This window comes from Crocuta crocuta, unplaced genomic scaffold (genome assembly GCF_008692635.1).
Source record: "Crocuta crocuta isolate KB4526 unplaced genomic scaffold, BGI_CrCroc_1.0 scaffold30, whole genome shotgun sequence".
Taxonomy (NCBI): Eukaryota; Metazoa; Chordata; class Mammalia; order Carnivora; family Hyaenidae; genus Crocuta; species Crocuta crocuta.
Window position 1 is genome coordinate 13,126,400 of NW_027528345.1, and position 22,867 is coordinate 13,149,266.

The 22,867-nt window shown below is 52.0% G+C and overlaps 1 protein-coding gene across 1 annotated transcript; it reads left to right on the top strand.

Moving 5' to 3' along the window:
- The first annotated feature begins 1,198 nt into the window (after positions 1-1,198).
- On the top strand, positions 1,199-22,015 carry ESPL1 (extra spindle pole bodies like 1, separase). The gene is made up of 31 exons (XM_077753473.1): positions 1,199-1,243; positions 1,808-1,900; positions 2,281-3,342; positions 3,638-3,742; positions 3,903-4,023; positions 6,006-6,142; positions 7,130-7,323; positions 7,634-7,873; positions 8,097-8,241; positions 8,362-8,500; positions 8,697-8,836; positions 10,784-10,918; positions 11,979-12,098; positions 12,553-12,724; positions 13,116-13,244; positions 13,381-13,537; positions 14,054-14,163; positions 15,231-16,219; positions 16,617-16,953; positions 17,154-17,315; positions 17,731-17,944; positions 18,037-18,227; positions 18,794-18,921; positions 19,056-19,178; positions 19,869-20,024; positions 20,135-20,305; positions 20,431-20,535; positions 20,702-20,817; positions 20,977-21,060; positions 21,228-21,392; positions 21,664-22,015. Exons 2-31 carry the CDS (start codon positions 1,820-1,822, stop codon positions 21,863-21,865), a joined length of 6,330 nt encoding a protein of 2,109 aa, XP_077609599.1. The 5' UTR covers positions 1,199-1,243; positions 1,808-1,819; the 3' UTR covers positions 21,866-22,015.
- The last annotated feature ends 852 nt before the right edge of the window (positions 22,016-22,867 follow it).

Below are 22,867 nucleotides of genomic sequence, written 5' to 3' on the forward strand. Positions count from 1 at the left end.
CTGAGCTGGCAGTCAGCACAGAGCCCGACGCGGGGCTCGAACCCACGAACCGCGAGATCATGACCTAAGCGAAAGTCGGAGGCTTAACCGGCTAAGCCACCCAGGCGCCCCTAAAAAATTATTTCTGATAGAGAGAGAGAGCGTGAGCAGGGGAGGGTCAGAGAGAGGGTGACACAGAATCTGACACAGGCTCCAGGCTCTGAGCTGTCAGCACAGAGCCCGTCGCGGGGCTCGAACCCACGAGGCGTGAGATCATGACCTGAGCCGAAGCCTGTCGCTCAACCGACTGAGCCACCCAGGCGCCCCAAAAATAAAATTTAAAAAACATTTAAAAAAAACCATTCATCTTAAAAAAAAGAAGAAAGTAGGAAGGGAGGGGGAAAAGAAGAAAGAAAAAGGAGATAAGGATGAGTTATCTAATAGAATTCATCAGGAAAAAGCTAACTGGAAGACCAGAATTTTGAACTGAATTCTTTGGTGGAGGAAGGAAAGAGAAACAGGAGGAATCGATTGAATCTGCACGTTTGGGGAAGTAGTACTTACAAACGTTAAGTCATTAAAGACTGTGAAATATCCCAGTGAATGAGTTTTCCTAGTTCTTCTCTTAACCCTCTCCTCTACCCTCTCTAACCCCATCAAGAAGTATTAGGTCCTCTGTCTTCTTCACACAATCTAGTTGATGCAGATTATGTAAAGAGCAAGGTTGGAAGGCCGAGATCGAGAGAGAGCGAGCGAGTGAGCGCGAGCGAGCGCACTGGAAGTCATGGTACGCTTGTCAGTGCCTTCAGAAAATTTTATTTTTAAAGAATTCCAGGAAAGGCTACGCCCTATTTTCCCAGTAACCCAAACCGCGTGAGTTTCCAAGTAAGTTCTTTTTGTTGTCTACCCTATTTCTATTCTCCTGAAATTTAAACTTTCTGAGCTCTGAAGATAAAGCGGAGGAGGCAGAGGCCTGGCTCTGCCGATAGCGGCTAACCGAAGGGTAGCCGAGAATCTCGGCCTCGGTCACAAGTGGGGAAACCCGCGCCCCCAAGAGGCCTTAACGCCCACAGCAGCTCGACTCCGCCGCCGGTGTCACGTGACGGTGCGGCGCGGCGGGTAAACTACAACTCCCACTGTGCCGCGCGGCACGCCGGCGTTACCAAGCTCTCGCTGATTGGTCGCTCGGGATATTTGAAAGGGGGGGCTGGCGCGGAAAACGAAGGTTGCGTCTTGGATCTTTGCGGACTACTCTTTCTGGCGAGTAAGTCTGGGACTTGGGAAGGGGGCGACCTCTGGGGGCGATAAACCCCAGAGGGACTCGTGAGCGTGTGTACGTGCCCAGGTGAGGTGGGGTCCGGGCGCTGATTTGAGGGCGAAGCGGGGCGGCTCTGCGAGGGAAGGTTCGGAGCCCTCCGGACGTCCTGGTGAGCGCTGAACTCAGCGGAGGCCTCCCGGTGTGGGGCGTTGGGGCGGTGGGATGGGTAGTGAGGCTCCGGATCCCCCGAGAGGAAGAAAAAGCAGACGCGTCCGTTTATAACAGGAGCCCGCTGTTCTGACGTGGGCGTCTTTTCCCGATAGGGTTTCTTTCTTTCTTAAGTAATGTAATCTCTGCACTCAAAAGTGGAACTCGAACTGACGACCCCGAGATCAAGTATCCCACGGCTCCACTGACTGAGCCAGCCAGGCGCCCTTCCCGATAGTCTTTCTCATGGGATTCTTTGCACACTCACACACACCCGCCCCTCCTTCTTCTGCAGCCTTCAAGCTCTTCTGTCCTCCATTATGAATCTTCTCCGCCTACTGTAATCCTTCTCCTTTTCCCTAGCCCTCCAACGCCATGAGGAGCTTCAAAGGAATCAACTTTGGGACCTTGCTAAGCAGCGTAAAGGAGGCTGAAGAGTTGCTGCCTGACTTGAAGGTAGGAGTGTGTCTGGCTCTGGATAAGTTGGCCTTCTGAGATGATCTGGTTTTTTTTGTCTTATTTGAAGAGACATGTTACTAGGGGATCCTCTTGGGCGCCTGGGCAGCTCAGTCAGTTAAGTGTCCAACTGTTGGTTTTGGCTTAGGTCATGATCTCATGGTTTGGGAGTTCCAGCCCCGCTCTGACAGCACAGAGCCTGCCTGGGATTCTCTCTCTCCCCCTCTCTCTGCCCCTCTTCTGCTCTCTCTGTCTCTCAAAATAAATAAGCTTTAAAATAAAAAAAAAAAGGGGTGGGGGGAATCCTCTTCGGAGCAACTCACTTTCTAGTTATCGTTCCCTACTTTGGTAGTGCCAATCACATCTTCCTCTCATTTTAGGAGTTCCTGTCCAAGCTTCCAGCTGCTGGTTTGCCCAGCTGCCGATCTGATGCTGAGAGGAGACAAGCTTGTGATGCCATCTTGAGGGCTTGCAACCAGCAGCTGACTGCCAAGCTGGCTTGCCCTAGACACCTGGAGAGCCTGCTGGAACTGGCAGAGCTGGCTTGCAATGGTTACTTGATGTCCACCCCCCAGCGCCCACCCTTGTACCTGGAACGAATTCTCTTCATCTTTTTGCGGAACATTGCCACACAGGGAATCCCAGAGGCCACACTCCGATTCGCTCAACCCCTCCATGCCTGTTTGGTGCAGTGCTCTCGCCAAGCCGCTCCCCAGGACTTTGAGGCTGTGGCTCGAGGCAGTTTTTCTCTGCTTTGGAAGGCAGCAGAAGCCCTGGAGGAGCGGCGAGCTGCATTATCAACTCGGCTGAAGGCCTTGAGCTTTCTTGTACTCTTGGAGGATGAAAGTACCTCCTGTGAGGTTCCCCACTTTGCTTCTCCAACAGCCTGTCGAGTGGTAGCTGCCCATCAGCTATTTGATGCCACTGGGCACAGTCTGAATGAAGCCGATGCTGATTTCCTAGATGACCAGCTCTCCAGACATGTGATCAAAGTCTTGGTGGGTGAGGGAGGGGGTTCTCCTGGTCCTCTCTCTCCCCAGAGGGCCCTCTGTCTCTTGGAACTCACCCTGGAACGCTGCCGTCGCCTCTGCTGGAGTTGCCACCATGCCAAGGCCACAGGAGTAGTGGAGAAGGCCCGTGATTACCTAAGGAACACCGATCTGGCCCCCAGCCTCCAGTTATGCCAACTTGGGGTTGAACTGCTACAGGCTGGGGAGGGAGAATCCCAGGCACTGGCCAACCTTCTGACCAAGGCTTCCGCTGTCCTGAAGAACAGTGTGGACGTGCCATCACCCCCACTACGGGCATTATGGGACAGCTGCCAGTTCTTCCTCTCAGGGCTGGAGCGAGGCATCAAGAGACGCTATAAACCAGATGCTGTTCTGGGCCTTTTTGCTTTTCTTGGCGGGTACTACTCTCTCATCCGGCAGCTGCAGGATGGTGTGAGTTAAGGACCTAGGGGTAGGGTGGGAATGTTGGTTCAGCAGACTATCCATCCGGCTACGGTTTTTGGTAAGATCTGGAAGCCCTGAATCCCTCCTCGGTAAGCTGCTTTCTGGATTATGCCTAGCCCAGCCACCAGCAGCCTAGTCTACCCTGGGAGGGCCATGGCCCCTCCTGATGTCCTTCTTCCTACTCCCTGGGCTGAGTCAGCTCTCCAGGACTCTGGGCCAGCCTTCAGTTTGGAGCTCATCCTGTATCTCTGCCTCTCCAACCAACTTTCCCTCCTTTCCTCAGGTCTGTGGGGATTCTGCCAAGCAGCAGCAGTCTTTGGTACAGATGCACTTTCAGGGACTTCACCTCTACACGGTGGTGGTTTATGACTTTGCACAAAGCTGTCAGGTACAGTCTGGGCATCAAAAAACCTGGATGGGTCCCAGGGTCTGGGGTTGCCAGACTGCCTCAGTAGAGCTTTGGGGTTGCTTTGGGTTTGGGGTGGGGTAGGTGTCACCTTGGACCTATTATGTCTCCTTTCACCCTCAAGATCTTCTTGTCCCTTTAGGTAGCTGATTTGGCTGACCTGGCCCAGCTGGTGGAAAGTTGCAGATCTACTGTGGTCTGGATGCTGGAGGCCTTACAGGGCCTGTCAGGCCAAGAGCTAACTGACTACCTGGGCATGACTGGTTAGTGCCCTGGGGCCCAGATACAGGGTGGGGGGAGGTCATCACTCACTAGGCAGACAGATAGCACTTGCTGGATTGTTCTGACCACCTTGGGAGCTCCTTATAGTTTAAAAGGAAGTAAAAAAAATGTTCTTAAGTGACCCTCGTCATTTACAGCAGTAGAGAAGTGATGAGGCTAACTTATAATAGCAGACACAGTGTTTTCCCATTGACTTTGAAATATGATTTGATGTTTCTTTCGTGAAACTGTACCTGATATGCAACTTTATGACTTTCCTTTTTTCAAAGTTTTTTTATTATTTATTTTTGATAGAGAGAGAGAGAGAGACAGAGTGTGATCAGGGGAGGGGCAGAGAGAGAGGGAGAAACAGAATCTGAAGCAGGCTCCAGGCTCTGAGCTGTCAGCACAGAGCCCAACATGGGGCTTGAACTCACAAAACGTGAGACTGTGTCCTGAGCTGAAGTCAGACATTTAATCGACTGAGCCACCCAGGTGCCCCTATGACCATTCTACATGTTTAAGTTTTAAAGAATATTTATAACTGAAATTTTTCTTTAGAAACCAGGTAAAAATGCTTCAACAATCAGATTGTACAAAAGGGCATGTAGTCTAAAGTCTCTCCTAATCCTGGTCACCAAGTTGCCCTCTGCAGAGACAACTAATATCGATTTCTTATGTATCATTCTGGAGATACACTATGTATTTATAAACCGATTTGCATATATACTTCTCCACACCCTTTCAACTGAAATGTGCATACAGAAAAGTACAAAGTGAATATACTTTGTAACCAACGTCTAGGTCAAGTAAGAGCATGACTTAGACCCTGGGAAAAACCCCTCCTCCTGCCCCCCTTCTAGTGACCATCCCCCGCCAAAGCAACCATTATCCTAACAGCATAGATTAGTTTTGTCTATTTTTGTATTTTATGATAAGCTTCCCCCCTTGTTTTACAAAAAGCATGGCCCCATTAAATTATACAAACCCAATGAGTTCAGACATTGTAAAGTTTTGGAGAAAATTTCATATTTGTATATTTAGCAGTTGAACCTACCCATTGAGATAAAAATATCATCAGAAGTCAAAAAAATTACTGGTTTGTAAATTCTTCCCACAATATCAAAGCTGGACTTAATTTTTCCCAGCCATCTATGCTGATAGCCAAGAAGCTGCATAAAGTAGAGTTTAGGGCAAATTTTGTTCATTCAATAAATACCTCACGTGCCAAGCACTGTCGTGAGGACTTCGGTGTATCAGTAAACGAAATAAAGATCTCTGCCCTCATGGAGCCACGTTCTGGCTAGGAGAGAATGATAATAAGCAACAGAATAATTGACTTATCAGTATGTTAGAAAATGATAAGAAATGTGGGGGGAAAGGAATGTAGAGCAGGATAAGAAAGGGAATTAGGAGTTCAGGGTGGGCGAGGGGGCAAGTTACCACTTAAAATAGGGCCTCCTTGAGAGGGTGATGTGATGGAGTTGGCCACGTAGACACCTGCGAATGGACGTCCCTGGCAGAAGAAACAGCCAGTGCAAGGCCCTAACACAGGAACCATCCTGGTGTGTTCAAGAAATAGCAAGGAGGCTACTAGAGTGGCTTTCGTGGAACGAGAGAAGGAGGAAGTAAGGCACAGGCCAGAGTGTTAGCCCAACAATGCTGCCCTGTGGAAGAAGATGAAGGCAAAAATTGGCATGTGAGGAGAGATGGGCCCTGTGTAGGAAGGAAGGCTCAGCCCTTGTAAAACGAGTGCAAAAAGGGGCTGCTGGTGTGGCTTTGCCTTACGGGAATGGACGTCCCGGGCTGACTTGGAGCAGGAAGGGGAGAGCTGTCCCTGCCTCGTTCCCTAGCAGTAGGCGTTCCTGTCTGATCTGGAAGCTACTGAGCTGGCCACAGGCTGAGCTTGTCTCTGCTGCCTCTCCAACAGGAGAGCAGCCGTGGGAACTATTTCGCTGTCAACTATTCTCTCTCTCACTTGCAGCCTCTTACACCAGTAACTTGGCCTACAGCTTCTATAGTCACAAGCTGTATGCTGAGGCCTGTGCCATCTCTGAGCCTCTCTGTCAGCATCTGGGCTCGGTGAAGCCAGCCACCTATCCTGAGGTGCCTCCTGAGAAGGTACGAGGGCCGGAAGGGAGGTTATGTTGGTGGCCTGAGTAGCATGAAAGGGCCTGGCTGGGACCCTGCCTTGCGTGTTAGGAACCATGTACCTGGGGCAATGTCTTCCACACCTCCCTTGCACTGTTACTGATTTTTTTTTTCATGGTCTCACTTTTTATGTTTAGTCCTGTTCCAAACTGGTGGTTCTCAACCTGGTTGCACATTAGAATCCCCTGAACGAACTTAAAACAAAGTCACTCTGATGCTTGCCTCAAGCCGATTGCATCAGAATCTCTGCTGCTAGAGCCCACGCATCTGGATCTTTTAAAAGTTCCCCGAGGAGGCCCTTTAAGTAACCGGAGTGAGAACCACGGCAGGGACACCCATGAAATGATGGGTTGGCTGGATTGGCAGGTGCAGTGGGTTGTAGAGGGCTTTGGTTTTCATCTTGAGTGAGGCTGATGAGCCTACCAAAGGAAGGTATGGCATCAGCTTGGCATTTTGGGTTTCTCTGGCATCACTGTGGTGAATTAACAGGATACCAGGACAACACTGGGCTCCCCCCTGCTCTTGTAGCCTGGGTAGGAAAGGGTGGTATCTGAACTGAAGCAGCTTCCTGAGGGATGGGGAGAAGTGAATGGGTGCAAGGAGCCCAGGATTAATTTAGTGAGTGGCTGGAGGGGGGGAGTGGAGAGGGGGCGGAGAAAAATCAAGGATGGTCTGGCATTTCTGACTGAGGAGAAGACACTGACTTGCTGAGAGAGGGCTTACAGAAGGAAGACCGGGTTTTCAGGGCTGTGGACACAGATACGTAGGTGGGGTGGATTGAAGCCTCAGGTTGGGAGCCCCTGGGGTATTGAGTGCTTCGGTGTCTTCTGCTTGGGGCAGGGCTGGGGGCTGGATGACCGTCTGCTGGTATATGTACCTGTGCGGCTCCTACTCCCTCACTGTTACAGACTCGTTGGTTCCCCTCTGCAGTTTGGTCTGTTTGCTTTCTCTGGTCAGTTGCACAGGTACTTCCGGCTGCACGGAGAGAGTTTGAAGAAACTGGGTAAACAGGCCCAGGGCTGCGACATGGTGACTTTGTGGCTGACAGCCCTGCAGCCCTGTGGCCCCCAGCACATGGCAGAGCCTGTCACCTTCTGGGTTCGGATCAAGATGGATGCAGCCAGAGCGGGAGACAAGGAGCTACAGCTGAGGTGAGTTGGTGGGGAGGGAGACGACCGTGTTTGCTCCCTGGCTAGGGCTAGCCTTTGGTACTCGTGGTCTTGTGCATCCTTCTGTCTGAAAAAGGCACTGATTCCTCCGTTTGTTGTTATTTATCAAATGCCTACTCTATGCCGGTCGTTGTGCTAGGTATAGGGGAGCAGTGGCGACAGGCAACCCCCTTGCTTTGATGACTGGGAAGTCAGTGACCTCTCAGGAAGCCAAGGCTGACTCCTTGGCATGGGTCAGAAGCTCCATGCTTCACCGACTCCCTGGCCTGGTGCTGGGCCTGCTTTCTCTTAGGACTCTGCGAGACAGCCTGAGTGGCTGGGACCCGGAGACCCTGGTCTTCCTGCTGAGGGAGGAGCTGCAGGCCTATAAGGCCGTGCGAGCGGACACGGGGCAGGAACGGTTCAATGTCATCTGTGACCTGTTGGAGCTGAGCCCTGAGGAGACGCCGGCCGGGGCCTGGGCTCGAGCCACCCACCTGGTGGAATTGGCTCAGGTGCTCTGCTACCATGACTTTGCCCAGCAGACCGACTGGTGAGGAAGAATAGCCGGGGAGGCCACCTTTGCTTCTCGCCCCAGGTCTTCTTGCCCTTTTCAGAGGCTGTTGCCCTCTCTGAGTCCCTGAGCCCCCACTTCAGCTTGTGGCCATGGGAGCTCATTCAAAGGGTGGGGCCGGCCAGCCTGCAGAAGGTCCTTCCCAGGACACTAGGGTAAGTACTCGTTGTGGGCCCAGTGTAAGTCCATCCTCTCCCTGCAGCTCTGCCCTGGATGCTATCCAGGAAGCCCTGCAACTTCTGGAGTCTGTGAGGCCCGAGGCCCATGCCAAGGATCGGCTTCTGGATGATAAAGCACAGGCCCTGCTGTGGCTCTACATTTGTACCCTGGAGACCAAGATGCAGGAAGTAAGTGTGGCTGCTGTGGGGCTCGGCAGAACTGGGTACAGGGATTATTTTCCCCAGGTCCACAGTAAGCTGGTGCCAGCCCTGTGTTTTATCCTGATTCCCACCCCCACCCCCATCTAGGGTATTGAGCGGGATCGGAGAGCCCAGGCCCCTAAAAACCTGGAGGAATTTGAAGTCAATGACCTGAACTATGAAGATAAACTCCAAGAAGATCGTTTTCTATACAGTAACATCGCCTTCAACTTGGCTGCAGATGCTGGTGAGGGCTGTGGACGTAGTGTGGTCGCATTGGGTCTCCTCTGTGGCTTCCTAAGAGCAGAATGGGGACCCCAGGTAGGGAAAGGAAGTAGGATGGGAGGTGGGCACCGAGGGCAGAGGGCGTTATGAAGAAGGCTGCATTCTCCCCAGATGGCCCACACTGAAAGAATGGCTGGTCCCTTTCTTCTGACTTCTAGCTCAGTCCAAATGCCTGGACCAAGCACTGGCCCTTTGGAAGGAGGTTCTTACAAAGGCTCAAGCCCCCGCCGTGCGGTGTCTCCAGCAGACAGCAGCCTCGCTGCAGACCCTCGCAGCCCTCTATCAGCTGGCAGCAAAGGTAATGGGGCAGGCATTACCACACACCAGAAGCCCAGCTCCTTCCCTTCTTTGGCCGCTGTATCTGCTGAGAAGCCATGTAGCCCGGCATGGCCTCCATCACCAGCCTTCCTAAGTTGAAATATAATTATTATTAATTCTTAGATAATTGAAGCCCTGTATAATCAGAAACATACATAGATGCCTGTAGGTCCAGTTTTACATTTTTACATGCAATGTCAGGATGTTTCATAGACTCCCTGAAGCTCTTCCCTGGACCCCACATTAGGAACCTCCGATAAAGAACATTGCTCAAGAGCTTTGTTACTGTGTGGCCTTTAGGCCATATTTCTAGCATGAGGAGCATGGGAAGCCGCCTCAGCGCTTAGATCTGAGTCTGAGCTCTACCCCAAACCCATGATGTGAACTTAGACAAGCAGCTTAACCTGTGTGAGTCTTAGCCTTTTAGCCTACAGTCATCTGTAAAATTGGGGTTGGAGTCGCTATGAAAGATTAAATGAGCTGATGCACATGAACTCCCTCTTTCTGATAGTTTGATATTTTTATTATGCCTTTTTAAGTTTCACAGCAAAAAAAAATTTTTTTAAGATTTTATTTTTCAGTAATCTCTACACCCAACGTGGGGCTCAAACTCACAAACTCGCACGCTTTTCTGACTGAGCCAGCCAGGCATCCCTTCAAAATTTAAAAAAAAATTTTTTTTAATGTTTTATTTATTTCAGAGAGAGAGAGGGAGGGTCAGAGAGAGAGGGAGACACAGAATCCGAAGGAGGCTCCAGGCTCTGAACTAGCTGTCAGCACAGAGCTTGACGCAGGGCTCGAACCCGTGGACCATGAGATCATGACCTGAGCTGAAGTCGGACGCTTAACCGACTGAGCCACCCAGGCACCCCTCTAATTTTTTTTTTAATGTTTTATTTAATTTTGAGAGACAGAGTGTGAGCAGGGGAGGGGCAGAGAGAGAGAGACACACACACACAGAATCCGAAGCAGGCTCTAGGCTCTGAGCTGTCAGTACAAAGCCCAATGCAGAGTTCAAACTCACAAACTGTGAGATCATGACCTGAGCTGAAGTCGGATGCTTAACTGACTGAACCACCCAGGCACCCCTTCAAAAATTTTTTTAAGTTATTTTTATTTATTTTGAGAGAGAGAGAGCCAGCAGGGGAGGTATAGAGAGAGAGGGAGACAGAATCCCAAGCGGGCTCCGTGCTGTCAGCACAGAGCCCAATGTGGGGCTCAAACTGACTGGGTGGCTCAGTCAGTTGAGTGTCTGACTTCGGCTCAAGTCATGATCTCACAATTCAGGGGTTTGAACCCACATTAGGCCTGCTGCTGTCAGCGCAGGTCCCGCTTCAGATTCTCTGTCCCCTCTCTCTCTCTGTCCCTCCCCTGCTCAGGCTTTCTCACTCTCAAAAATAAGTAAACATTAAAAGAAATTGAAGTATGGCTGACACACAATATCGAATTGGTTCTAGGTGTACAACATGGTGACTTGGCAATTCCATACATTACTTGGGCTCACCATGATGGGTGTAGTCACCGTACATCATTATCACAGTCTTATTGAATATACTCTGTGCTGTACTTTTCATCCCCGTGACTTATTTATTTTATAGCTGTAAGTTTTACCTCTTGCTCCTCTTCGCCTATCTTGCCCATCTCCACCCTCATGTAACCCTCTTAGCACAGTGCCTGGCCCAGTAGGGAATCCCAGCTGCTGATGCTGACTGGCACCCAAGCCTTCAAGCAGGAGGGAACACAGTGGTAGGCTCCCTCGCTGCTCTCATCTCAGGCTCCCTGAGGGTGGCAGACGGTCACCTTGCCTGTAGCCACACCTCACCCAGGCCCTGAAGTCAGACCAAGGTCTCAAAGGGCTGAGGAGCAGAGGGTCGAAATGGAGGTTAGAGCAGGAGCTGGGGTAAACTTCCTGCTCCCGGCCCACCAGCCCCTGCAGGCTCTCGAGGTCCTTCTGCTCGTTCGGATCGTCTCCCAGAGAATGGAGGACCACGCGAAGGCAGCCGGCTCCTCCTGCCACGCCGCCCAGCTGCTCCTGACGCTCGGCTGTCCCAGCTATGCCCAGGTGAGTGCCCAGCCAGCCAAGCCTGGAGGGGCGGGGATACCTGACTTTAGCGACCCATCTTTTCTCTGAGAAGACAAGATACCGAAGCAGCATCTTCCCTGCCTTCTACCGGCACATCCTGCTGGAGGATCGTAAAGCGTGGAGTGGTTGGGAGGCAGCTGTGGGAAGAGGAAGCGTCTTTCCTTCTCACTGCAAAACCATTGTTTCCTAAGTCTTATAGATCCTGCACCAGAAATACCCCGCTGATCCTGTATTTCCCCACCATTTGCCCGAGTCGCCCTTTCTCCACTCCCTTAGGACTGCCCCAGCGCCCCCTAGCTGCTGGTCCCCCTGCTTCCAGCAGGGAGGGCCCTTTGTCTTCTAACTGCTAACGTGATCTTTTAAGGCACAGATCCGATCTCGTCTTTTTTCCTGCTGCAGGGATTTCACTGGTTTCTCCATTACCTGTAGGATACTGTCTAGACCGTTTACTTGGTATTGCACACCTTCTGTATTCTGGCTCACGCCTTTTCTGGCCACTCCCCGCCATGGAACTTCTGTCCATCCACGCCAGTTACTTTAGGGCCTTGTACGTGCCTCCCTCCCTTTGGTTCTGTTAGCCCCTCCATCCTAAATGTGCCTCCTCCACTCCCCTTTTTTCTACTTTCTTTTCAAGACCTAGCTCAATTGTTTTCTCCCTCATGAAGTACTTCAGACATCCTCTTCCTCAAGGGCAGAATCACCTACTTTCCCTGGGTCCCCACACCACCGATGGCACTGTGTCATGATTACACAGGCGTGTCTGCGCCCCCACTGCATCGCAGGCTGTTGGGTGGAAAATCTCGCTTGTTTCTTATTGAGCTGTCTTTCTGGCATAGTGGTTAACCGAAAGATCCTAAATGAACATTTTAGCGAGTGGTTGAATAACTCTCATGTTATAGATTATATTACTTGAAATAATTTAATACTTAGCTGGAGATGTTCCGCATTTTACTTGCAAGTGCTGTGACCCACTTTAATTTGAAAAGTCTGACTGCCTCTCCTCACCAGCATGCTCAGAACCCCATGATCATTTTCTTAGCTGCAACTGGCAGAGGCAGACTCCACCCTGAAGCTTCTGGATCATAGCACTGACACATACCTGCTCCTTTCACTGAACTGTAACCTACTTCGAAGTCAACTCTACCGTGTTCACCAGAAGGTATTTCTCACTTTCAGAATCCCCGAAGTTCCCAGGTATTAGAAGGATTTTTAGGATTTTTGGGATATTTTTCTGGCTTCTGAGATTTCCCTGAAGCTATTAGAAGTATATTCCCGACTGTGAGAAGCAGTGCTGTTTCCCAGCCTCGTCCTTTCTATTCTTTCCCGGTTGCCTCAGTCACCCTGTCCTGTGACTGGAAACTGGGATGACACTGATCCCGGGAAGGCCCTGGAGCCCAAATTGGAAATCAAGTGAGATGCAGAAAAGCTGAGTTTTCTCACAGACCAACTGGGTGACTTGGCTGAGTCTGGCGCCCTCTCAGGCTATAGGCTTCTCCACAGCTTTTATCATTCCCGAAAGCAGAGGCTGGGCCGGATGATCTTCAGGGGCATCCTAAGTTCTGGATCGCTGCTCTGACTTCACACACCGTTCTCTGGCTCTCCCTGTCTCCCAGGTGACTGAGGGGGCCTCTCTGCTGCTGTCTGTGCTTCGGGACCCTGCCCTCCAGAGGACATCCAAGGCCTGGTACTTGCTGCGTGTCCAGGCCTTGCAGGTGGTGGCATCATACCTCAGCCTTTCCTCAGACAGTCTCTCAGCCTCCCTGCGGGAGCAGCTCTGTGCCCAAGGTGAAAGAACAGGGTGGATGACAGCCCTCTGTGGTCAAATTGTGTGGTTTGTCCGCTCTCAGCTCTTCTCGAGCCCTCGTCCCCTCCGCTGTCCCCACTGTGTGGCCCAGCCCACTGAGAGGCTGCATAGAGTAGTAGGCTTGGGATAGCAGATGAGTATCTGTTTGTCTGCTGACTGATCAGTTGCTCAGTACCTGGCCGGAATGCTACACTAACAAGGATTCTGAGGCCCCGCGTGGTCCTCTGTGATTGATTCGCTCTGTCTGCCTTAGGCACACAGAAGGAGAACGGTGGCAGCATGCTCTTCATTTGCTATCATAGTAGGTGAGGGTGGTGGTGGTTGTGGCTGCGTCATCTCCCTTCTTGTCCCTCCACGGCCACCCCTGCACAGGCTGGCAGACGCCTGAGATCGCACTCGTCGACTCCCATAAGCTCCTCCGAAGCATCATCCTCCTGCTCCTGGGCAGTGACGTGCTCTCGATTCAGAAGGCAGCTGTGGAGACGCCATTTCTGGACTACGGTGAGTGCGAGGAAGAGAGTGAGGCCCGGTGGGAATGAATGGGCCAGGGGGTGAGGGGGGCTGCCTGTTTTGCCTCCAGAGAGATCCAGGCTGTGACTGAGTGACGATGGTCTCGTCTCCCTCCTTTGCTACACAGGTGAAAATCTGGTACAAAAATGGCAGGTTCTGACAGAGGTGCTGAGCTGCTCAGAGAAGCTGGTCTCCCGCCTGGGCCATCTGGGAAGTGTGAGCGAAGCCAAGGCCTTTTGCTTGGATGCCCTGAAGCTTACAACAAAGCTGCAGATACCGCGCCAGTGAGTACAGTCCAGAGGAGGCCAGGTCCAGAGCCTGAGGGCTCGCATCCTGGACTACGGGTTCCCAAACTCTTCCACAGATTAACACAGTGTTATGTTTGGAGGGGTTGGGAGAATGTATTTCATGGCTTAGTAAGTGGGAAATGCTGAGTTAACCAAGGTTAGACATTTTTATTTCCTGTAGGACTTCTCACGTCCTTCAATACGCTGATCTGCATTGTTAAGTCCCCAAAAGGGAGAGCCGGTGTACCGGGTTTCCCTAAGTCCCTTTGCCCACCGGATCCTTTTGCTGGGAGGGAATGTGGTTTGGGAAATCATGTCCTTGTGCACCAAGATGACTTGGGATGAGGGAGAAGTGTAGAGACTTTTCCCAGGGTAGGCTTGAAGTCAGCTCGAGGGAGTAGGGGCCCTCCAGAGGCTAGGAGCCTGGCCCGGTGCTGCCTGTGAAAGGGACAGAAAGACGGACTCAGGAACACAGACTTCTATGAGCTGGTCGTCCTCTCTTCTCCCAAAAAGGTGTGCCCTGTTCTTAGTGCTGAAGGCCGAGCTGGAGCTGGCACGCACCGACATTGACCTCTGTGAGTCGGACCTGCGGCAGGTTCTGTTCTTGCTGGAGTCTTGCACAGGTGAGCAGCCATGCCCCCGCACCCACAGGTGGCAGCAGGAGTGGTACACACTCTGCGACACATTGTGTATGAGAGTGTGGGCCCCTTCTAAATCCGGGACTTCTAACTCCTCAGCTTCAATCAGACCACTGGTGCCCCTCCTTCAGAAGGCTTGCCCGTGACTGACCCTACGTGGCTGTACTTTTTAGCGCTGCCTAATACATTTTGGCTATTTAAACTTAATTTGAATAAAATTTACAATTCACTCCTCAGTCACTTGCCATATTTCATGTGCTCAGCAGCCACATTGTGGCCTAGTGGCCACTCTGTTAAACAGCACAAATGTAGTGTCCTCAGGAGGGCTTAAATTAATGCTAAAATAGTGTGTTTATGGTATATTTTTTTTCTTATCAACCACTTTTACCTCTGGTATTTCTTTTTTGTTTTTACGTTTATTTATTTTTTGAGACAGAGTGAGACAGAGTGTGAGGGGAGGAGGGGCAGAGAGAGAAGGAGACACAGAATCCGAAGCAGTCTCCAGGCTCTGAGCAAACATTCAGCACAGAGCATGATGCCGGGCTCGAACCCACAAACCATGAGATCATGACCTGAGCTGAAGTCAGACACTTAACCGACTGAACCACCCAGGCGCCCCTCTAGTATTTCATTTGACCCACACAAAACCCTGGAAAGTCAGGTGGACACATGGATTTTTTTTTTCCATTTGTAAAATGAGGAAGTTGAGAAATTCAGTGTTTTGGGTCAGGATCATGGGCTTAGGTGGAGGCCAGAGCCAGGATTAAGATGTGGGTCTCCTGGTGCCCGCCTGCTTTCCTGAGCCACTCAGCCGTCTCAGGTGCAGGTATGGGGGCTTTGCGGGTTGTGTTTATCCATTGTGGGATGGGAAGAAACATAGGGATTTTACTGAGAAAAGAATAAGCCATATTAATATTTAGTGTGTTCATACAGTAATTCGTATAAGCAGTAAGTAAATAATGCTGATAGTAAGGAGTTAGGCCCTGGGGTAGCTTGGGAAGCACTTGGTATCGCATCCCTCAGCTTCGTAATTCTGGCTCCACTCTCCCCAGAGTTTGGCGGGCCAGCCCAGCACCAGGACTCTGTGAAGAAGGTCCACCTGCAGAAGGGCAAGCAGCAGACCCGGGCCCGTCGTCCTCCAGAGCTCCCTGAAGAGGAGCCCTTCCTGAGAGGCCCTGCCCTGGAGCTAGTAGCCACTGTGGCCAAGGAGCCTGGTCCGGTGGCACCCTCTACTAACTCTTCCCCTGTCCTGAAAACGAAGCCCCAGCCCAGCCCTGGCTTTCTGACCCACCTGCCTGCGTGTGACTGCTTGCTCTGTGCCAGCCCCGTGCTCTCAGCAGTCTGTCTGCGCTGGGCATTGGTCACAGCGGGGGTGAGGCTGGCCATGGGTCAGCAGACCCAGGGTCTGGAGCTGCTGCAGGTCGTGCTGAAGGGTTGCCCTGCAGCCACTGAGCGCCTCACCCAAGCTCTGCAAACTGCCCTGAATCACAAAGCACCTCCCTCCCCTGTCCCGAGCCTCTTGGATGAGATCTCGGCTCAGGCCTACACACAGCTGGCACTGGAGGGGCTGAGCCGGCCATCATACAAGAGCCTGGGGAAGGTCCTGGAGTCAGGGCTGAAGTTTGTGGCAGCACGAGTACCCCACCTGGAGCCCTGGCGGGCCAGCCTGCTCTTGATTCGGGCCCTTGCGAAGCTGGCCGGCCTCAACTGCTGCAGTACCCAACTTTTTGCAAGCTCTTGGGGCTGGCAGCCACCATCAGTAAAACCCTCCGCAGGCTCAGAGCCCTCTAAGCCGCGGAGCCAAAAACAGTCAGGAAGAGGGCGTCAACGAGCAGACTCATCTACCCAGGCTCTCCATAATACCTCTCTGAAAAGTCTGGAAGGTGGAGGACTGCCCTGTACACCGAAGCCCCCGGGCCAGGTCAGGCAGGCTGGTGCTCGCGTCCCTTTCACTGTGTTTGAGGAAGTCCTCCCTACAAAGAGCAAGCCTGGGGTTCCCAAGGCCCCGAGGGTACAACAGAGGGTCCAGACACGCCTTAAGGTGAGATGGGACTGTGGCTGGGTGGTGGCGTCAGGTGGGGTAGTTCTAGAGAATTCTGCAGAGTAGGTGTGTCTCCCAGGGCCTGGTGGGATTCTCAGCTCTACTGTTACGTGCACAGAAAGACAACTGTACCTTTGTTTCAGACAGAAGGTGCTTTCCTTAATTCTGTGGTTCCTCTTCCATTTCATCCTTTGTCCTTTTGTTCCTTCCTTCTCTCTCTTTCCACACCCAAGAGTCCCTGCCCTTGATTGAGCTGCCTCAACTGGAGAGGTTAATTTTTAAATCTTCCCCAAAGGCCTCTGAGATCGTGCCTCTGCAGCGCCACCTGCCGGCAGAGGTCTTGGATGTCTTGTCACTGAAGGCCCCCTGGCCCTTCTCCCTTTCCCACCCATCCCAGGTGAACTTCAGTGATGACAGTGACTTGGAAGACCCTGTCTCAGTTGAGGCACGGCTTGCAGAGGCGCCCAAGAGACGGGGTACTGCCTCCCGGGGCCGGGGCCGGGCCAGGAAGGACCCGAGCCTGAAGACTGTTGCGGTAGCAGCCTCAAGTAGTGCCCCTGGGTACCCAGGCCTGGGTGGTAGGAGCCGGAGGGCCAAGAAGGTGACGTCAGGATACTGTGAGGAGCTGGGCTCTGAGGTCATGAGGACCATCGCTGAGGAGGAAATGACTGATGACCAGATGGAAATGAGCTTTGAGATCCTCAGGGGCTCCGATGGGGAAGATTCAGCCTCAGGTAAGATGGTAATGGTGGGAGGTAGAAGGTGCATACATTTGGTGGGGGGGGGTTTGCCCTGGGGCCAAAGCACAAGAACTAACTGGTGCCAAAGACAGTACAGAAATACAACTTTATTCCTGGCTCTGGGACTAGATCCCAGAAAGAACAAAGGGGAGGGCAGGAGGCAGAAACTACAGAAAGTCACGTTCTCTCCCCAGGTGGGAAGGCATCGGCTCCAGAACCTGATATAGCCATAGGAGAATGTGAAGTGTTGAGACGTGATTCCAGTAAAGAGGAGCTGCTCGTCCCATGCCTAGACAAGGAGAGAGACAAGGATCTCGGTCGTCGGCTCCGACTTCCCTCTGCCCCTGGAGCCATCGGTGAATATGCTGACCACTGAGGTCTGGTCACTAGGAGAGGGCGAGCCTCTAGGTTGCTCAGTCCTGATGCCCTTGTAGCCTGTCCATGGTTCTGTCTTCGAATCCCCATCTAGATCCAGTTGCCTTTGAACCTGGGTTTGAATCCCATTACTCTCTCCACTAGCTTGCACACTAGCTGTGTGCAAGTCACTCAACCTCTCTGAGCTGCTATTACTTATCTATAAAATGGGGTTTGGGAGGATGGAGTGAGTTGATGTAAGTTGCATCACGTCCCACTTGGCACATTGCCCTTCGTAAATGGTAGCTTTTCCAAGTGGGAGATGAGATAGAGCCTTGGAAGCTTGGAACGGAAAGTTCCATCATCAGCTAAGCAGTATGGGACTCATCTATAGCAAGTATCTTCACCTTCCTCTAGGTCTTTCTACCCTGGATTCTGTCTGTGACTTACTGAGCATTGCTTTCCGTGGGGTTAGTCACTGCCCGCCTAGTGGGCTTTATGCTCACCTCTGCCGCTTCCTGGCTCTGTGCTTGGGCCACCGGGATCCCTATGCCACGGCCTGCCTTGTCACCGAGTCTGTGTCCATCACCTGTCGCCACCAGCTGCTCACCCACCTCCACAGGCAGCTCAGGTGAGTTGTACCAAGGGCTGTGTGGGGCACGCTGGAAGGAAGGTCCAGATTTTGAAGGAGGGAGAGCTCACCCTTACTTGTGTCATCTGCAGCAAGGCCCAGAAGCACCGGGGATCACTCGAAATGGCAGACCAGCTGCAGAGGCTGAGCCTGCAGGACAGGCCTGGAGATGTCCCCCTGGCCCGCATCCAGCACCTCTTTTCCTTCAGTGCTTCAGGATCTGGTCAATTCCCTGAGCCTGAGAAAGAGAGTTTCCGGCAGCGCCTGGCTCTGATCCCTAGCGGTATGGCAGCTGGCTTCCGCTGGCTCTTCTTTCCTGTTTTGCATCTTCTTACTAAGGAGTTAGGCGAAGAGTTTAAGGCATTAGCAGTTATGGAGTTTAAGGAGTTAACGTAGAGTTATGACTCCTATGGAAGGAAATCTCCTACTTTTTCACTGATTTGTCATTTTGTTACTCTCACCAGAGAAATGCCCTAAATCTGGAAGTCTTGTTTTGTTTTTCGTCTTTTTAACTTCCACTCTCAGTTACTAGTAGATTCAGTGACTTTTTTCGGGGTGTATTCAGATGTCCAGAGTCTCCCTGCACTAACGTGAACCACATTAACAGATGATTTGAGTGCCTCCCTCTGTGCAGGAACTTTTGTTAGTTTCTATGAGGGACACAGAAAAATACAAGATGTGGTCTCTCTCCTCAAGTGGCTGTTAAGGGAGAGCACCTTGAACTCCAGTGACCAGGGAAGATTTTTTTTTAGAGTTGTCTTGAGTGATGGATAGGAATTGAGTGCAGAAGACGGGGAAGGGAGTTCCTTGTAAGAGCTGAAATGAGGCTGGGTCTGCTCTGTGCATCAGGGGTGACTGTGTGTGTGTTGGCTCTGGCCACACTCCAGCCCGGAACTGTGGGCGACACCCTCCTGCTGACCCGGCTGGAAAAAGACAGTCCCCCAGTCACCGTGCAGATCCCCACCGCCCAGAACAAGGTAGGTTTCCTGGGCCAGCAAGCAGAGGTGGGCTGGGGTAGGCTTCTGATCAAGCTGCTCACATTCTGCAGCGGGGGGGGGAGGTGGTGATCACGTGGACAAGCAGAAAGCTCACACAGTCCCATTTCCCAAAGCTTCCACTGAGTTCAGCCCTGAAAGAGTTTGACGCCATCCAGAAGGAACAGAAGGAGAACAGCAGCTGTACTGACAAGCGAGAATGGTGGACAGGACGGCTAGAACTGGACCATAGGATGGAGGTGTGTGCCCCCAAGGTGGGGTGGAGTGGGGTCGGGCCTGCCCTGAGAGTGACCCCGGGGGTCACTGTCTTCTCTCCCAGGGGTCCCAGGCTAGTGCTTAGTTACCTCAAGTCGTTTCTGGAAGCATAGGCCTAAATAAAAAATGAGGTCACTTGAAAAAGACTTATTTATTTGTTTGTTTGTTTAGTCTAATCTTTATTTTTGAGAGAGACAGAGCCATAAGTTGGGGAGGGGCAGAGAGGGAGACACAGAATCTGAAGCAGGCTTCAGGTGTCAGCACAGAGCCCAATGTGGGGCTTGACCTCACAAACTGTGAGATCATGACCTGAGCTGAAGATGGATGCTTAACTGACTGAGCCACCCAGGCGCCCTGAGAAAGACTTTAAACAAGCACCAAAAACTTGAAGGTGTTATGGCAACAGAATATTTGAGGATACATACAAGGAAAATGATTTAAGTCCAAGTATCAGCTTCCCGGGTTTAACTTTCATTGCCCGCCTGTTGGTATTTGTCAAAACATGGTGACATGTAATAAATCATCTGTACTCCCCCAGAATCTCAGCAAACGAAAAATGTTTCTAGCTTCTTGCCTTTTTAACCGGTGGGAAGATGTGTAAAACAGATACACACGCTGGAGCAGCCATTTCCTCAGCTCCTCTCCGACTGAACGTTCTATTCTTCCTCGTTCAGGCTCTCGTCACTTCCCTAGAGAAGCACGTACTGGGCTGCTGGAGGGGACTGTTGCTGCCATCCAGTGAGGACCATGGCCCTGCCCAGGAGGCCTCCCGCCTACAGAAGTTGCTGCAGGAATGTGGCTGGAAATATCCCGATGCGGCTCTGCTGAAAGTGAGTTAAGAAATCTGGAAGGGGGGAGAAGCCGGACTTAATTCTTTCCCCCCTGCCATTGCGAGTGGAGATGTGTGCGATGGCCCTCACTGACCGCTGTTCCCCTGCAGACCATGCTCAGCGGTGCCAGCACCCTCACCCCGCAGGACATTGAGACTTTGGCCTATGGGCTGTGCCCAGCCCGACCAGAACGAGCCCAAGAGCTTCTGAGTGAGGCAGTAGGACGTCTTCAGGGCCAGACAGTACCAAGCAATGGGCATCTTATCTTAGTGCTAGACAAGGTGAGGAGCTGGGGGCTGGAGGGCCGTCTCTGGTGGGCGACGGGCACCAGGTGGCCCCTGTACCCCCTTCTGACACTTGTGTATGCCTGGCTAGGGATAGTCATGCCTGCATGCTTTTTGTCCAGGACCTGCAAAAGCTGCCGTGGGAGAGCATCCCCAGCCTCCGGGCCCTGCCCGTCACTCGGCTGCCCTCCTTCCGCTTCCTGCTCAGCTACTCCATCATCAAAGAGGTGGGTTCCAGGGAGTGGGGAATGATTGGTGGTTGCGGGAGATATGGGCCGACAGGAGAGCGCCTTCGAGATGGGATGGCTCAGTCGTGGAAAGGGGTTTGGAGTTTGCTGAAGCTCAGGCTCTCTGGCCAGACCAGCATCCTGATCACCAGTGTCTCCTCCTCAGTCCGGGGCCTCGGCAGTACTAAGCCAAGGGGTGGATCCGCGCAATACCTTCTATGTCCTGAACCCTCACAATAACCTGTCGAGCACAGAGGAGCAGTTTCGAGCCAATTTTAGCAGGTCAGTGGGGATAAGAGTAAGAAGGATGGGGGAGGGCGTAGAGAGGGGCACCATGTCCTTTTCTCCAGAATCAGAGGTTGCAGCCCACCTTCTCACTAGTGTTCCCTCTGCCCTCTGTGCCAGCTGACCCCCGTTCTTACTCCCACATTTTCCCTGCAGCGAAGCTGGCTGGAAAGGGGTGGTTGGCGAGGTGCCAAGCCCAGAACAAGTGCAGGTGGCCTTGACAGAGCACGACTTATATATGTGAGTGCGTAGGGCAGGGAAGTGGGGAGGGCGGTGGCCCCAGAGGAGGGCGTCACCATAGTTTGTTTTGGGGCTTTCAAGCCCCTGGCTGACTCAGGACACCCCTAGAGACACGGCAGAGGCCAGGTGCCGCTATCTCAGACTCCCCCTTCGTCCTTCTACCTTAGCTATGCAGGACACGGGGCGGGTGCCCGCTTCCTGGACGGACAGGCCGTCTTGCGCCTCAGCTGCCGGGCAGTGGCCTTGCTGTTTGGCTGCAGCAGCGCGGCCCTGGCTGTGCATGGAAACCTGGAGGGGGCTGGCATCGTGCTCAAGTATATCATGGCTGGCTGGTGAGTTGAGGGCCTAACTTAGGTCCCCACCCCAGGTTCTTTCCAGGCCTGAACCCTAAATCCTTCCTCTTTTATGCCCCACCTTCCTCCTGTTATGGTTCCCTGGCATGCCTGGGCCTTTAACCCTTTGCCCTCTTCTGCCCTTCTGGAACTACGGACCAGGGCACTTCCCATGGGCTCACTCCCCTTTCCTCGCCCACTACCACCAGTCATGTTTTCCTACGTATTTTGTTTTAAAGCCCTCACTTTGCAGTTCTTCTTTTTTCCCCAGTCCCCTGTTTCTGGGTAACCTCTGGGATGTGACTGACCGTGACATTGACCGCTACACGGAGGCTCTGCTGCAGGGTTGGCTTGGAGCAGGCCCAGGAGCCCCTCTTCTCTACTACGTCAACCAGGCGCGCCAGGCTCCCCGACTCAAGTATCTTATTGGAGCTGCACCTGTGGCTTATGGCTTGCCTGTCTCCCTGCGGTGAGCCCTTGGGACTGTCCTATCACAGATAAAAGCCATGTGACTGTTCTACCTCCTCTTCTTAGATTTAACCCTTATGATAAATATTTTAAATTACTTTTCCAGTGTTTTATATGAAATATTTCCTTTTAATTTAACCTTAATATAATAAAGATGTAGCATTTAAACCCTGTGTTTTGTGTGGTTCATCTGAGAACATCTGAAGCCAAGATTATTGCTCCCTCCCACTATGGGTACGATAAAGAGAGAATAGCTTGCAGGAGTCCAAGTCTGAGAGTGTTAAGAAGAAACGTAAAACCACAGGACAAAGGTGGGCCTGGCTTGGCCTCAGCAGACAAAGCTGAAGAGGGGTATCAATATGCTCTTAGGTGGGGGGTGCCTGAGTGGCTCAGTTAGTTGAGCTTCTGACCTTTGATTTTTGGCTCAGGTCTTGATCCCAGGGTCGTGGGTGGAGCCCCAAGTCAGGCTCCACACTGAGTGTGGAATCTATCTGAGATTCTTTGTCTCTCTCTCTCTCTCTCTCTCTCTCTCCATTGCGCACCCCCGGCAAAAAAATAAAAAAGAAAGAAAAGAAAAGAAAACTCTTATAAGTCGAGACAGAGGCTTCAGGAAGGGTGGAAAATAGACCCATTGAGAGTGTCTTGGCCAGGTACCATCATGTATGTCCTCTTTCTGCGCGCAGGTATCTTGGGAGTAACACTAGCTTTAATGCCTCAGCTGCTCTGTCTGGCTCCAAGTGGATACTAGAGGCTCTTGTTCTCTCCCCACACATGCCTGTTACACTTGTCAGGGCCGTGCACGTCAGCAGTAGATTCTCTGGAATTCTGCTATTTATGTTCTTTCTCTCACCAACTAGATTGTTAAATTCCTCAGAAGCACATTATCTTCCACTTTCGTGTATCCCTCACATCTAACACATGGTAAAACATCGTTTTGGTTAATAAACCTTGTACTGTACTTATTAGTTGATAACGTGTCTCCTTATTCTCTCCATCACCAGACCCTT

What these genes read in the sequence shown, in the direction of transcription:
- ESPL1 (XM_077753473.1), top strand. Translation starts at nt 1,820, where the DNA reads ATGAGGAGCTTCAAAGGAATCAACTTTGGGACCTTGCTAAGCAGCGTA. An exon ending in CCTGGCTCTGATCCCTAGCG is followed by an intron (nt 18,228 to 18,793) that starts GTATGGCAGCTG and finishes TCTGTGCATCAG; the next exon opens with GGGTGACTGTGTGTGTGTTG. An exon ending in TTATCTTAGTGCTAGACAAG is followed by an intron (nt 20,306 to 20,430) that starts GTGAGGAGCTGG and finishes CTTTTTGTCCAG; the next exon opens with GACCTGCAAAAGCTGCCGTG.